Below are 16415 nucleotides of genomic sequence, written 5' to 3'. Positions count from 1 at the left end.
TGGCACGGGTAGCGTATGGTTGTTATTTGAGCCTGATTCTGCTGTTTTTTCAACTTGTTCAGCTCAGTAAGTATGGGTAGATGTGAACTGAGAAGATTTTCTGGTTTGGCACCTACAGATAGATAAGTAGCGGTTGTCTGATGACAAGAGGGGTGAAGGAGGCGTGCTCATACACAGATGAACACTCAAAAGCAGTAGTTAGGTACTTCAGTATTTTTAAGGACATATTTTCTCACAGCCAAACTGCCTACTCACTCTGTAGCAGGAAAAAACCCAAGCTGTCTACAGAGCAGGGACCAGATGGAAAGCTTTCTGTACTTCTTGATGGAACACCCGGCAAATACATGTAATTTTTATATATGTATTTTTTATCGACCAAAGCAATCTGGGATGGAATCTTCGCTAAGAGGCTTTTTTGTCTTCAAGACTGCGTTAGCATGGCAATATCACTTCCCAGGACCAGAGTTAGGCTCTCGGCCATGCTCCACAGCAAGAGAGAGACTCTTGGGCCCTGCAGTCTCTTCTGTCCCAAAGACTTGTCCTGAAGCCAGACCTATTTTCTGTTCCCAGCTTTGCCTCTCTGTGTTACCTGATTATAGGCAAGTCATTCAAACCTTCTTGAAACCTTTCACACACTGTATATCCTGTCTGGTCTAGATCCACTACAGATTGCTAGGTCTACCAAACGCTACGTTGCAGACAGAAGCCAATATTTGTGTTTCTGTAATAAAAATTCTGGGAAAGAAGCTACTCTTCACCATGTGTTTGTGCGGTGCCTCACGCCAGGGAGCGCTGATCTATTACAGATAATAAATAGTGATCGAATTGCTTATCCTTCTACTGATTCTGGTTCAGAGGAAGATAAGATCATTCAACTGCAGAAACCTTCACTGGCCTTTTTGTGCATATTTTCTATATTAATATCAAGCAGCATTTAATCTATTAAATTTAAGTGGTACATGGTGTACATGTTCAGTACTGCCAACACTGTTTTTCAATAGATGTGCTGTGCATATTTGTTTTAAGCATCAGTATAAATATTTTGAGTTACTCAGGCTCTCTGAACAAATTTGTCTTAATTTATATCTTTATTTTTTCATACATCTGTAATAATTTATTTAAACTTGGAATGATAAAAACATCAAAGCCTAATGTATTACTATGTTCCAATGAAGCTTTTTCAATTTAAATTATAATACTGGAATATTTATGTTGCTGATGGAGGAGGTGAAGATACTGTCTAAATCTTGAAGGATATAATGCCCAGTCAAAACAAGAGTGGAGCATGTTTCAGACACTGAAGTGCAACAATTTAGGGTAGTGTAAGCCAGTAATGTCATGTTTGTTTGCAGTCAGTGTTTTTCTGGTTGAGAACTGGCTTGTATCTCTTGTGCAGAGGTACAGAAGTCTCTCTATAGGCATCAGTAGCAATGTGCTGCTGCAGGTGTGGAGAACTCCCTTTGCTGTCAGAGCAGAATCTCTGCACAACCCTCTGTGTTCAAGGCCATGTTGGTTTCAGTCTCTATGAGTACGCTTGAGTTGCCTTGGGAGTCTCATCTCTCCCTGCTCACAGTAGGGAGAATGTTGATGTTCCATTCTGCATTCAAAATTAGTTCTTGTCATCTTCCCAAAAACTAGTTCTTGTGTATCAGGGCCATGGTGACCAGAAGCAGTCTGCACACTTGACCTACCTAGAGAGAGGTCCTGATTAATTTTCTCCCAACAAACTAATTGTTTATTAATATATGGTTTAATAAAGATCGTTTAGAATAATGTTTTGAGCAGATTGAAAATACTTGAGCTGAACTATAAATTTTTAAATACAGCTTTTCTTGACTTCGAGTTAAGTGTTTGTCCAAATATTACTTTATGCTATTACAAACCCAAATTATAAGTTTTCTATAATCATAGTTTTCAATCATACTTTTCTATATTAACTTCTAAAAAATTAAGCAACTGAGTATATCCATGTTTAATAAACTTATTAAAAGCTGTACATGCTTGTTCTGTGCAAACAAAATCTGTTCAATCTATTTAGATAAGTTTATCTGCAAATGTTCACGCTTATGGTTAAAGAGCAAGAATGAACATTTCTTTAGGAGAAGCAAAACAAGTAAATCACAGTTTTTGCTGAACAGTTCAAAATTTGGTTGTCTCTAGGAATATCTATATATTAAAAAGGTGCTTTTTTGTTTGTGATAGTGGATAGGGAACACAAATGTGTTGTTTCTTCCTTCATTACTCACCTCCTAAGTAGGGCCTTCACATTTCTACCTCACAGGCCTGCTGAGATGTGATGATACATCTTTTAAGTATGCACCACTATTCAAATAGTAAATCTGATTCTTTTATTTCTTCCTGATATTTATTTGTAAATATGTGTGAACTTCTCCAACCATTTTCTGCCATGCAAGGCAGTTCAGGTAGTTGGGTGTCTTGACTTGGATTCTGTGTCAGCTTTTTAAAGAAACAGTGGAATTAAAACAAGTGAAAAACCCTGCTCATGACACAGTTTCTCTCTCTCTGATAACCAAAACAAAATAGATATTTGATTCTTTCACAAAATATTTCTGTTCTAGGTAGGTCTGAAAAAATTTCCATATTCCACAACCATCTTTCCATCCTGAGATGAATAACTGATAGCAATTTCTAGTTTTTTCTCCACTGTTGTAAGTTTCATATGTACTGACTCTCTTCTGGCATTTTTTGTGATGCAGTGGTTCTGCTCTTATGGTACAGCAACAGGTGTTGGAGCATTTACCATTGTTATAATGCTAATAAAGTAATTTCCCAAGATCCTGGGCTCAAAACTTCTCAGAACATCTGCTTTTTGTTTGGTTCCATGCACATTACTTTCAGAAATTTTTGACTTCAAAAGTATTTTCCTGTTTAAAAAAATAAGGGATTTTTGGTTTTGTTTGTTTTAGGATTTTTTAAGTGGGAGGTATTTCAAAAGCGAAGGAAGCTACTGAAGTTCTTTGTCTTATATACAGTTCCTAGTGGTTATGAGATTTAATCCAATACTTGAAAATTCTGAGGTGAAAAATTAATTGTGCAGTAGTCATGGAACAAGAGAGGTCAAGGCACATCACTTGGTGGTACAAAAAATAATTAGGTAAAAAATGAGTGGCCTTTCTTAGGATCGATGTTGGCATGTGCTGCAAAGAAAGGAAGATGTTTCCCAAGATGTGTAACTATCTCTGCAGAGGGAAAGGACATATAGTTCCACCTGTTCTGGCAAAAAGTATGACTAAGTCTGACCCCAGTAGATGGGCAAAATGTGCTGCCCAGGGATCAATGAGCATTTTCTCATTTCTCTTTGTCTGAGTCCTGGTAATCTCCAGGCCACGACCCAAGTCCCAGTGGGGCCATGAAAGAACAGTTAGAAATCCTTCAAGCTACATCTGGCTAGGAGGAAGATTGTAGCCCTCCAGCTGATTAACCGAAGCTCTGGAACGCGAGATTTTGTTGTAATCTCTATCTTAATGTGTAACTGCAAGTGTAATGGGAAAGCTGAGGGCAATCCTATTCTCAATCCTGTTCTCCCCAAGGCCCTCAAAGAATGGTGACTGAGGCAGCTTATAGAGTTGTAGATCCCCTGGTTTCGGACAATTTCTGAGTACTAACTGCATTCTGAATGGGAAACAAATATTGAAGAAGGATTGTCACTTGTTGAAAACAGCTGCTCCATAGGAAATCAGGTTTTATATAGTAAGAAAGCAGAAAAAATCAGCCAAGACAGTGTTTTTTCCCTCTTTAAAAGGGTGGCACTCAGACCTGGTTTTCTCACAGCATTTACAATTTTCTTTTACATTTTCAGTAACGTCCCATCCTCCCATGCATGTTTAGTACAGCTATAGCCACTTTTGGAGGCTGCCTGCTTTCAGGCAGCTAACCTCAACAAATCTAGCTGGGAATGATGGCAACAGTTTCAACTTAGAGCAGGCTTCCCTCTGATTTTTCTTCTTCATCTCTTTTGAAACTGTTTGCAAGCTGCCCTCGTAGCAAGCTGCCCTCTTAACATGTGCTACACTCTTGCAGGCCAATCTGCCCCTGCTGCAGCGGGAGCTGCTGCACTGTGCAAGGCTAGCCAAGCAGAACCCAGCCCAGTACCTCGCCCAGCACGAACAGCTGCTTCTGGATGCCAGCACCACCTCACCTGTTGACTCCTCAGAGCTGCTTCTCGATGTGAACGAAAACGGGAAGAGGCGAACTCCAGACAGGTGAGCACCATCCCTCCTTTCATACCCTGCCCAGAGTGTCTGTGGGTCCAAGATGCTGAGCTCCACCACCACAGGGGGGAGTGTGCAGGTGGGTGTTGGGGGGATACTTGGATGGTGTTCCCTGGGTGCGGGTCCTGTCCTGCTTTCAGATCCAACCTGACCATGAATGTTTTCAGAGATGGGGCATCTATCACCTCTCTGGGCAACCTGTGCCAGTGTTTCACCACCTTCCTTATTAAAAATTTCTTCCCTTATACCTAGTCTGAATCTACTCTCTTATTAGCTTAAAATCATTATCCCATGCCCTTTTCATAACAGGCCCTGCTTATGCATGTCTGTGTATACATACTTACACATATATATAGAGAGAGAACTACATACTCATATGTATTCCTGTGTATATAAATGTAATACATGCACACACTGATTCAGTCACCTGAGGACACACTGTGGTCATATCCACACAGAAGTAATGGTCAGCCAGTCCTGAAGTGTTTTGTGCACAGTATTGTCATGAAGTGACAAGCAGCAGATCATGCCAGCTCCATACGTGAGTCCTTTGCATTTGATGTTTTGTTGAACTCAGCATTAAATGTGAGGAGAGTCGCTAGGCATTTATATTGGGAAGTATAAGGCAAACCCCAGAGCACAGTCACGGCTTTGATTCCTTCTGCTATGCCATATTTCCAAAACCATACATGGAATATGCATAAGGATAGTTCTTTCAAAGAGGAGAAATGTTCACTGAAACCTGTTTTGTTGTTGAGCTGAGAAGAGTCCATGCAGAAATGGGGCAAGCAAATGCATGTGTGTGAAGTACAGTAGCTTTAGGGGTATGGAACAGTTTTTAATTTTTGGAATAAAGTTCTTTGTTTAGTGTTACAAGGAAATGGCTCTTGTGGTTATTTACTTTTAACTGTCTTCCTATGCTAATGTTAGAAATTCAACTGGCATTTACATTTTACCTTTGGGAGATTCAAGTATTGTATTTTTCATTGATTTGTTTGCCATGGGTTTTGTAGTGTGGAAAACTTCTATTATGCTGTTCTGCCAAATACTGCTACCTGTATGCCTGAGGTATGCAAGTGTCCTAGTTATCCTTTAAATGAAAAAGATGAAGATTTGTGAAGTCAAGAAGCCTCGTAACTTTGTACAGGTGACATTTTTGTGTTGGAACAGGCTTGAGTGGGACAGAAATAAAGAGAAAACGAAGTCTGAAAGCTCACGGTAAAACTTTAGGTCTTCTCATAGCCAGAAGTGAACAGTAAAATTTAAGGTTACATAGCCATTAGATAGAAAAAGATGTGAAAGTATTTGAAATTAGTTTGCCTGAGATTGTGTTTCAGAAAAATCACTGTGGATAGACGAGAAAATTAAGGTACAAGCAGAAAAGCTCATTTTATGTGTAGCTACCCTCTTTTCACCAGTTTTTCCGGACAAGTAGACCAAACTGAAGCAGCTACTGGGCTTAACACAAGCATATTTCTACACCCCAGAAAGATGATTAATTTTTGGACATTTTATGTGTATTCTCTTACTATGTGCAATGAAATAACTTTTCCAAAGCTGGAATTTAGCACCTCGGGGCAGTTCTGTATATCCTCAGTCTTTGCAGAGTAGTGTACCAAAACATCTGTTAAAAAGGCCTCTTAATATCTTGTGAATAACTTAAATGTCAGCATGCTGTACTCCAGTGTCAGTAGCAGACACAACATTTTTCCTACAAGGAGATAGGCACATGAAATTATCTCATAAGCCAGTGAGGTATTGCTTGACAGAATACAGCAGAGAAGAGAGATGTGCCTTCCTGACAGCCCTAACTCACTTTTTTTTTCCTGTTAGTAGAGAGCAGTATTACTCACATCTCCCACAAGGCTACAAAGGAAAAATGCAAAATAAAGTATTTCCTTTGCTTTTCATCCTTAGCATTTGGAATAATGCTCCCTCTATTTGAGATCCTGTTTGGCAGTGTTGAATTTTGGTTATTTTGTAGTAAGTACAATCTCACCTGTGTTATCTTCAGTCCTGCTTGTGAGGGAGAAAATGGATGACGCAGGTAGAGACCAGAACAAGAACTTTGTAATGGAAAGACCCTGTATTGGTTTTATAACAAAAAGGACATAAGATTAGCCCATAAAGGGACCAGCAGGTCAGGAGAATATTGGATTTTAAAGTCAGCCTTCATCTTTTAATTAAAACTGAGGCCCAGACCTAGAAAGATTTGGGTCTCGTTTACGAATTTTGTTCTCAGCATTTCCTTTTAGTTAAAATAGGTAGGTGGTCTTGAAATTCCTAAGTCTGTGCTTGTGAAATCAAGTGCCTTTGGTTTCACAGCTGACATCTGCCTCTCTTAGGCTGTGAACAACTTGGGGAGCCTTCAGTTCCTCCACAGGCAGTAATGCAGCTTTTGGGGTGAGGGGTAGACAGTTTAACTTCCAGTGTTGTGGGTAAGAGCCTGTGTTTGAATTCCTAGGGTCCAGGGGGGATGTAGTGTGGGGTGTCCCACTGGCCTGCAAACTCCAAGGTGCGGCAATTTCTGTCAACTGCAGCCTGAAATTCAGCTCCTTAGTTCTGGGGAAGTGGTGTATCAGAAAAACCCATCCTTTCTTTTTGACTCTCCAACTATTTGCTGTAGTGCAAAATGCTCACGTGAAAAGAGACCACCCAGTGCACCCATTGGAATGGTACCTTGAGCTTAAAAAATAAGTTGGTTTTGTTCAGTGTCAAGCAACCCTGTCACTGGTTAGTCACATCTACTTCTCCATTGCCTATGACTATAATAAAAGCTATACAGAAAAAATACGTGGCAGTGTTTGCTGAGCCAAGTTCAGTGGAGTTGTCTTGTGCACTCAAGAACGTTTGTACAACAGATTTAGTAAAAAGAACAAGATGCTTTTGGAAAGATTCTTAAATTTACTGAATTGGAGTCTGCATACCTTTTAATTATGATTAAGTAAGTCAACCACAAAAAACTGTCCTCAGAGGCAGAACATGCCTACACTGAGTGAGTATTGAAACCAAATACTTGTCTGGCTTTATACTCATTGCACTATTAATTATTTTAATTGTTTACGGAGGAGCATAAGGAAACATCTGGAAATATATATACCTTTTGTGTAGATATATAAGTAATTTTCAAATATGCTACTAAAAATAAAGCAGAAGATATCAGACATACTTTAAGAAAAGGTTTACTCCATGGCTCGTAAATGAAAAAAAATTGCTCAAAGGCCACATCTTTCCAGGAGAACTAAATGCAGTTGGAGTAATTTTGATTGAAGAGGTGTGTATATATATATATATATATATATACATGCATGCATTGTATATAATGTGTATGTTATATATATACTTACACATTTATATTTTTCATTTGGGCATGGGTAACTGCATACCATTGATTCCAGTAGGGGCAGAGTACAGTAGAGGATTAGGCAAAGAAAGTGGAACATGTGTTACATGTAACCACAGCTGCCTCATGATTTTTTGTTAAAGAAAATCCACATACAGTAATTTTTTCTGCTTATAATTTCAGAACCTTTTTTGCATATCCATTTTCCAGTTCTGTTTATTTATCTGCATATCTAAGTCTACTATATGTGAGGTTTTATAGAGCAATCTGACAGCCGAGCTTCGTGTGTTACTGAATGTTTTCTTGGTGCATATGGTCTGACACGGATGAGCAGCCACGGTGAGATTTTGGAGTCTATTAAACTAGCTCATTAAAAAGATCAATCTGTTTCTGTAATAACACTGGGAACCATCAGTCACTGCAAGAGAGGAAAGCTGACACCTGAGGAGACAACACATTTTGGTAATTTGTTCATGACATGTCATGAACAAAGTGTTCACTGTATTTTGTTTACAAGTTTTGGAGTTTACGTTCTACTGTAGTAAAGCAAAGCAACTTGGACCACAGTGAGTTTTTATTTTGGTGAATGAATGCTTAATTATAAATTACATGATTTAAAATATATTAACCACACAAAACTTTGTTCTAATTACACAAATCCTGTGAGCTTGCTGGAAATGGCTGATGGCACGTGAGCATGTCATATAGTGACTCTACATTTATGACAGCTGCCTACAAAGTGGATATAGGATAGCAAAAACTTCTGTTAGAATAGCATTCTTTTGAGTGAGAAGAAAACAAAAGTGGCCATGATTGTATTGTGACTTTAGAAAGTGGTGCTGTGGTTGCAGTACACTTGGAACCTATGACAAGAAATACATGTTGAAGGAACCTGGGCACAGAGCCCAACTTTGATAATACTGTTAGGTAAATCTTATCTGAAGAGGCTCCTCAGTATCTCAGTAAGGTGAAGGATGCTCACAGCTCTTACAGCTGTGCTCCTTGTATGCCATGTGTAATTATGAGGAATTTTAAAAGAATTTTCATAATATGAACTGCTAACAAGGCAGTATTGATCTTTTCCATAGCACAGTATTATAAACAGCTACTTTATTCCAGCAAAGCATTATCATTTGTTTGGTTCATCAAACCTTTATTGGTGGAAATCAGTTTAAGTCAAAGCATCTTGCACAAATAGTAGATGAACAGCTTTGTCTCAGTCTTGAAGCTGACTGTAGTGTTCTTTGAAATTGGTGTAATACTCTCGATCAGGTGAAACCTAATTTTCTAGCCAAGGCAGTTTTGCATGGTCAGATTTTCTACACAGGAAATTATCCATAAATTGCAATCATTTAAAACTGAAATTACAACCTACAAACAACATAAATTCTATTAAATGGGTACAGGCTAAAAAGTAGTGTCTATTCTGCTGTCTTTAATCTGAGTAAATCATGGCTTCAAGTAAAATGACCCCTGTTTGTTTATAGCTGAAGGACTCTATCATATTGCCAGTTTTCCAAACAAATGTGTTGATTTATAGGCACATCAAGGAAAATGTAAGTGTCAGTTATGTTTCCTACATGTTCACTGTACAGCTTGTGGTTACTTTGCAAAATCAGATGAAAACAGATTAAAATTGTGACAGTGTTATATTTGGAACTACTATTCACATGGGCCTGCCAGTTACTGGGAAACAGGAATGCTTCCTCAGGCACCTGGGGAAATGCTGTTGCCCCGAGGGGGTGAGACCTAAAAGAATGAGTAGGACTGTGCTGAGAAGCAGACTAGTAGGTTGAATTCAGAGCATCTGAATTAAGGCACTCTTCAGTACCTTGTCTTTTATCACTATAGTCAATATATTCAGATATAGTAAATATGGCAGTGATTTCTGTTCTGATGAGGTTTTCTAAGTTGTTACCTTTTTTCTATATATTTTATATGGTCAGAAACATAAAATGAGTTTATGTACAGTCTCGTTCTGGTATTCTGCTAAGCTGTTTTATTTGGTCAGTGCAGAAAATATAACAACAAATTTTAGAATTAAATTTTAACACCCAGAAAAGACACAGCAGCTGTTGCCCAGCATAATAGCAAAAACATTATTTTAATTTCAGTAAATGTGTTTTCAGCAGTCATGTTAGTTTCTGGGTTAGTCAAAGTTCAGTGGATATGCCTGGTGTGTTTTCCAAGCTAAAGCAGCGCATTGCAGTTAAGGTAATGAAGTACAAAGCATTCTTAAAAAACACAGAAATACCTGTACATTAAGGTGCAAATATATACTTATGTATGAAAATATATGATTTTAACATCAAGCTGTGGTGCAGAAAAGGAGAACTGGATTCCCACTTGTCCCAGTTTTCTGCCTTTACTTTTCCTTCACTGAGTGATCAAAACTCAATGAGTTATTTAATCGTTTGCTGTTTCTGACTTTTACTCATCTAAGTTAAAGAACATTCTAACTGTAGCACTAAAGGACTTAGGCGAATTAATAGCTTGTCTTGTACAGACAGGAAAGTCCATTTCTTTTGATTGCATAGTATTTTGACAACTGGAAGATTGGCATACTGAGTTTGAGTACATATGTGCAAAGAAAACACACACCAGCAACCAAATACAAAACTTGTCTTGAAGAGCTGTCAGAAACATCACCACCTATTGAGAGTTATTGCAAGCAGTTACATCATGCCAAAAGTAATAAAAAATATGTGATGGACCTCAGGTTTTCTTGGTTAGGAGTTCTCACAGCCATGCTGTATTTCTTTTGGAACAAAGTACATGCTCCACTTTAGCAAAGTATGTCTTTTATATCCGCCCAAAATTAGAATAGATGTCCTGCTGTGTTGGTGAAAGATTCTCCCCTTTTTGCCAAGTTACAGTTTAATAAAATATATATACCTGCAGCTTCTCTGGCATTAGTAATTTTGGTGAGGTCTCTGAGAAATTGCTTCACTCCTGAAAACAGTGAAGCCCATCTTTTAATTTCCTGCTGCTAGTTACAAGATCTTAGTTTGATCTTCTCTCTCAGAGGATATTGACAATGATTTGGTTTCATCCTTCCTCTCAATGGCAGTAAATGTGAACCTGCCATTTACAAGGGGCGACATTTAATACACTGACTGTTTCCCCAGAAAGTCCCTCAAGGGTGGTTGTTTCCTGGTGGAAGGTTTGTTGTAGAGCAGTTGATTTTAACAAGAGGCAAACAAGAAAATTAGCTCAAATTTACCTTTCTCTCAAAGTGCCAAAAAATCGTATTATTACTAGGAATGATACATTATGCCATCCATTTCTTCCGGTTCTTTTTTAAAAAAGCTGGAGTATTATCAGCAGTTTAATAAAGGTTTTTGGAGGGAGGACTGAAACTTCAATGCAATATTTATACCTAATAAACTTTCTTATCAAGGCTAATATTTTGTAGGTTTTCTTTATTCACATGGTAAAAAAACCCCATATTTCAGTGAAATGAAACTTCCACAAAACAGTTGTGAACCCATTGAAGTAACTCTAGTCTTTTTTTTTTTTTTTTTTTTTAATTTTAATGGATAATTAGTTCAGTATGAGTTCGAGGTTCTCAAGCAGAGGTGTCCAGTAGAGACTGCTTTGGAAATAGCTGATTTTGAATTGAATTAAAGTGTAGCTAGAACATAAGAAACCCTCAGTAGCTCTTCCAAGTTGCCTGAGCATAAAACCCCTGTCTAAGAGTAATGGAGTGGGAAATTCTGAACATTACTGAGGACTTGAGTCTAATCTCATCTTCCTACAAAATTAATGATAGTCATAGCACCTTTGACCGGAATAGCCCAGGTGGTGCAAAACTGTCTGAAGGATGCATTTCTCATCATCTAAAGTCAATTCTACCCCAAAGTCTCAGTGTCACACCTATCTTGATGGGAGTTCATGGCATGCTGAGCTTCAGCACACCGACATGCACTGCTAGACTGTCTGGTATCCTCTTGGGAAAAAACCATTTCTTGAACTGCAGATTTCTCCTAATCACTGTAAGCTATAGCACTACAGAAAATAGGAATTTCTTGGTCTCTAGCTTCATGTATCAGTTGATTGTTTCACCTGTGCAATTGTATGTGTATCCACCCCATCAGCCAATGATCTCAGCAAAGGCTGTTTGCTCTCCAGGCCCTCGTTAAGTGGCTCCATCAGAAGGTTCACCCCGCTAGTATTTCTCAAGTTACAGGGATGGTTAGACAAGGTGAATGAATTCTTTGTATGTTTCAAATCAGCAGTGTTATGAAATGTTCTGCAACACCACACGCTTGGAGCAAAGTGAAAGAACAAACTTTAGTTCCTCAAGCTGCATGTGTAGGTGGGGGTGCATGTTCCCAAGTTCTGTTCACTAAGTGAATTAAAGTTCCTTTGCTTTGTTTTTCAGAACCAAAGAAAATGGCTTTGACAGAGAGCCTTTGCACTCAGAGCATCCAAGCAAGCGGCCCTGCACTATTAGCCCAGGCCAGCGGTACAGTCCAAATAATGGCTTATCTTATCAGCCCAATGGTCTGCCTCATCCCACCCCACCTCCACCTCAGCATTATCGTTTGGATGATATGGCCATTGCCCACCACTACAGGGACTCATACAGACACCCCAATCACAGGGACCTCAGGGACAGAAACAGACCTATGGGTAAGGCACGTTGATTTTCTGCATTGCTTTTTTAGGTTTCTGTTCCCCTTGTAACTCTATTTTGTGAATAGGACCTTTTTACCTGCTGTTCAGATATAGCCTTCATGGCTGTTTGTCCATCCATCTGCTTCTAATGGCTTATTTCAGATCTGTATTTGTAAAAGTGGATTGAATTGTGTCTCTTAAGTAAGAGGGCCAGAAGGGGGAGGAACCTGTGTTTTCAAAGCTGCATAAGTGAAGTGGACACTCAGATGTATGGCAGGCAAGGATAGGTAAAGCCTTTTATTTTTCTTCTAGTGCCAGATTTGTGATGATAGCAACATCAATATAGCTTGATTGCAGCTTAGAGCAGAAGAAAGTTGTTATCTTTCAGAGAAGTGTTTTGTGTGTGACATCTCCAGAGCGTGGGGATGCCTGCAGAGGATGTGAACAGCAGAAGCACCAGCCACACCCCGTGCAGCACTGTTTGGTTTAATGGGATGTCTGATGCTCTTGGATTTTACTTCACATCTGCACTTAGTGTTCTTCCTTGTTTTAAACACATCTTCAGTAAGAGAGGAACACTTACAAATATTCAGCATCTGTATAGAGGAGGCTAAACAAAGAACAAGTGTTGGTTCCCCTTGAGTGTTGATAATAAATACTGGCTTGGTTGTATCATGTTGTCAGCTGCTCTGATATATGTGCTACATTTTAACCACATGTTGTTTGAACATCTGTGAAGGGATGAACCCTTAATGATGCTCTGTTGACATGGTAGTAATTACTGTATTTAGGGAAATAACACTGAGTTTATACTAATATTTTTTCAACTCTCTGAAGTACAGCTAGTGTTTGATGCACTGAGTTACCAAATAATTTCCTTGCTGACTTCAAGTAGTGCAAATGAAAAATTATATATTGTATTATGTTATATTTATGTCTTTAATAATTGTATGTAGTCAGAAAGAGTTATGTCCATTTTTGAAAGGTCATCTTGTAACCTATAGAACTTACAGAATTGAAGACATTAAATGAACAAAACAGTAGCATCTTGTGTGGGGAAAAGTACTAAAGAGAACTTAGAGCAAAGTTTTTAAGAAGCCTATTTTTTGTGGTGGCATTCCTGATGCTAGAACAGATAATGTATGATATTTTTGTCTACAGGCTCTTTTCTTTTCTGCTTTTTTTTTTCCCCATAGAGGACTCCCAACATTGTAAACACGATTTGCTCCTCTTTGGCAGGGTTGCATGGCACACGTCAAGAAGAAATGATTGATCACAGGCTAACAGACAGAGAATGGGCAGAAGAGTGGAAACATCTTGACCATGTAAGGGCTAAATATACTTTTATGTATTATTGTCTGAAAGGAGCCCTTCTTGGATAGGAATTTAAAATTGTTCTTTTAAAACATGTCTGAATTCCAGAATAAGTTTTGAAAGCTTTGCTGATTAAATTAGAGGGCTTGATGTTCCCCACTAGATAGTTCATACCAGGCCTTGCTGATAAGTGTGTCCTGCAGTGTCCTAATTATTACAGTCTGCCAAAAGAGGTATGGACTTTGTCTATAAACACTGGATCTGGGACTTGGATTTGTTCCTGAATTTATTAGCTCTTGTAAAATTTGTAGGCATCAGTTCTGGACCACATCTTGTGTCCTCTGTGGTGCCATGTAATACTAGTGGTAGGACTACAGCCTGTTCAGTTGTTTTCTCCTTGTCTTTGCTCTTTCTCCTGTAAGTCTCTATATGTATAGTTTAGGATCACCTGTTAAAAAGGAAAGGATTGTCATTCTTGAAACAAGTCTAGAATTTTTCAGCTATAGTTGAGGTTAACAGAGAGGGGCTCCTTCATTATTAAAACCCACGCACTCAGTACATTAACATTTTCTTTATTATTATGTCACTCTGTGAATAAAATGTTCTTCTTTGTTTCTGTGCTCCATCCACCGCTGTGAATAGTTGTTGAACTGTATAATGGACATGGTGGAAAAAACTAGGCGATCTCTCACTGTCCTACGGCGATGTCAAGAAGCAGACCGTGAGGAGCTGAATTACTGGATACGGCGGTACAGTGATGCGGAGGATTTAAAAAAAGGCAGTAACAGCAGCAGTAGTCATTCCAGACAGCAGAGTCCAGTGAATCCAGATCCAGTTTCATTAGGTACAGTATCTTTATTGAAAATCATGTACTGATTCTCTTTGAGTTCAGTTAAGTGATAGATGATGTTTGCATTTGTTCTTCTGATTCTTCTGTTATAGTGATGATTCCACTCTGCTGACTACTGAATTAAGTATAACTCTTATGCCCTAACAGTGGTGTTGCTGGGTGGAATGGCTTGAGTGTTTTTGGGCGATGCTTGGTAATTTGCTTTCCATTCAGCAAAGTCTGAGAGTGGTGGGGGGAGGACAGACGGTTGTGTAGGGGTGGAAGAGCAGTGAGATGTGCACTGACTCTGTCCCTGCTGACTCCCCCTCTTGCCTGATTGTTTAAGAAAATCTGTAGGTGCTCCTGGATTGTTTGCACTTTGAAACAGAGGGCTTTCACCTTCTCAAATCAAATGACTTGGAAGTTGTCTTTCTAAGGAAATGAAGAAAGTTGTAAAGATATAGGCACTTCTTAGCTGTACTTGGTTTCTGTTTAAGAAAGGAACAAGATTTGGGATGCTCACAGCCATGCTCATATGATCCTCCTAGGTCTGTGTCCATCACTGCAGCTCGTGCAGGTGTGTCTGAGGTAGTCTGGGTACTGTTTGTTGTGTAGTTCCATGAAGCTGTGCAGGCCTTGGCTCAAGCTGCAGAGCTTGAGCTGAGTGGGCTGCTGCTGCCTAATAAGGACCAAACAGCTGGGCTCTCAGGCTCTCACCCCTGCAAACCTTCACAGTCACACTTGCACGGTACCTCACACAACTACTCTAAGAGGACTCTGGTCTATAAAAAGAAGCTTCTACTTTGGGGGCTTTCTGTAAGTTATTAGTATTTTGGCCTTCTGCTACCCCATCTCCTCATTTTCATGGCAGATATGGTAAAGAAACATCTTGGTGATGCCTTTTTATTGTTCTTGTTCTTTTGAAGACAACAGGAGACTATGCTTGCTTGTCTATTATTGTCTTATAAAAAAATAAATTTTATCCAATGCCATCTACTCAAAATCATCATAAACTGTGCTCATTAGTAGAATTGCATATGTGTGTTATTTTTTTGCAACTATATTTTATTTTTAACTGTGTTTTCCTTTTGCCTTTAAGAATAATTTACTAAGTCAAAAATTTATTTAGTTGCAAATAGAAAAACAGAAAAATATAATCCCATGTCCATCATTCTCTTGGTAAATCTCTAGAGTTATTACTGTAATATTTAGTGCCTCTTGATAACAAACAAATCTTTTATGTGTGTGTGTGTGTCAAATTACCTGAGTCAATAGCTCTATAAATGTGCTCCAATCAGTGGAAGGAAGGGTTATGGAAATGCTGTTCCCAAGTTCACTAATAAGTCTAGTCCCTAGAGGAGCCCTTCTCAGAAAGCATTCATGTAATGGCTTGTAAGAACAGTGCTAAATGTAATGTAAAGAAAGACTCATAAATATGGCATCTGAAACGTCAATCACATCTGGAGCCTCAGGAGGAACACTTGTGAGTAGATCAAAAGCAGTGGCTCACTTCTCTAGTAAAGCTGTGGTGCAAAAACAGACAGGCCACAGTGCTTGTGTAGTTAGTAGGTAAAAAAAGTGGAAGGTAACTTGAGTATTTATATATCCCCAAGGAAACTGGAACTCATGACATTCATCAAAACTTTATAATATTACAATCCAATAAAAATAGTTATAACCACAACAACAGGTACAAAAGATAAAATTAAGATCAAGCATACAGTTAGATCCCTATATTAGCATTTTGTTTGTGTATTTGTCAAGAAGAATTCTTGGAAACAGCAAAGTCTTCTGGCTTAAAAGATAATTATACAGCACAGCCTTTGGCATTGGACACACCAGCCAGCTCTGCAGTACTGTGGATACAAATGAACTGGCTGAAGTGCAGCCATTCAATTTTAACATGTCCATTTTGGTTATTTGGCTGAAAAAATACTTCTGAGACTCACAAACAGGAAACCTGGATTGCTTCAGTGATGTACCATCCATGTCAATCATAAATATTGGTAAGAAATGCTTTTATGTCTGACATGACAGGGAGAAAGTACTTACTTTGGAGTCTATGGAAAGGTAATCT

At 38.7% G+C, this 16415-nt stretch overlaps 1 protein-coding gene across 9 annotated transcripts in view; it reads left to right on the top strand.

Moving 5' to 3' along the window:
- RUNX1T1 (RUNX1 partner transcriptional co-repressor 1) overlaps positions 1-16415 on the top strand; it is a 114759-nt gene that overhangs the window by 73227 nt on the left and 25117 nt on the right. For all 9 annotated transcript variants that reach the window (XM_048286442.1, XM_048286447.1, XM_048286443.1 and 6 more), the window contains 4 exons: positions 4042-4223; positions 11960-12210; positions 13435-13520; positions 14152-14353. In XM_048286442.1, coding sequence (XP_048142399.1) covers positions 4042-4223; positions 11960-12210; positions 13435-13520; positions 14152-14353 — 721 coding nt within the window. The remainder of the gene's footprint in view (positions 1-4041; positions 4224-11959; positions 12211-13434; positions 13521-14151; positions 14354-16415) is intronic.

Source organism: Corvus hawaiiensis, chromosome 26 (assembly GCF_020740725.1).
Source record: "Corvus hawaiiensis isolate bCorHaw1 chromosome 26, bCorHaw1.pri.cur, whole genome shotgun sequence".
Classification (NCBI taxonomy): Eukaryota; Metazoa; Chordata; class Aves; order Passeriformes; family Corvidae; genus Corvus; species Corvus hawaiiensis.
This window is presented reverse-complemented; position numbering and strand designations above follow the sequence as displayed.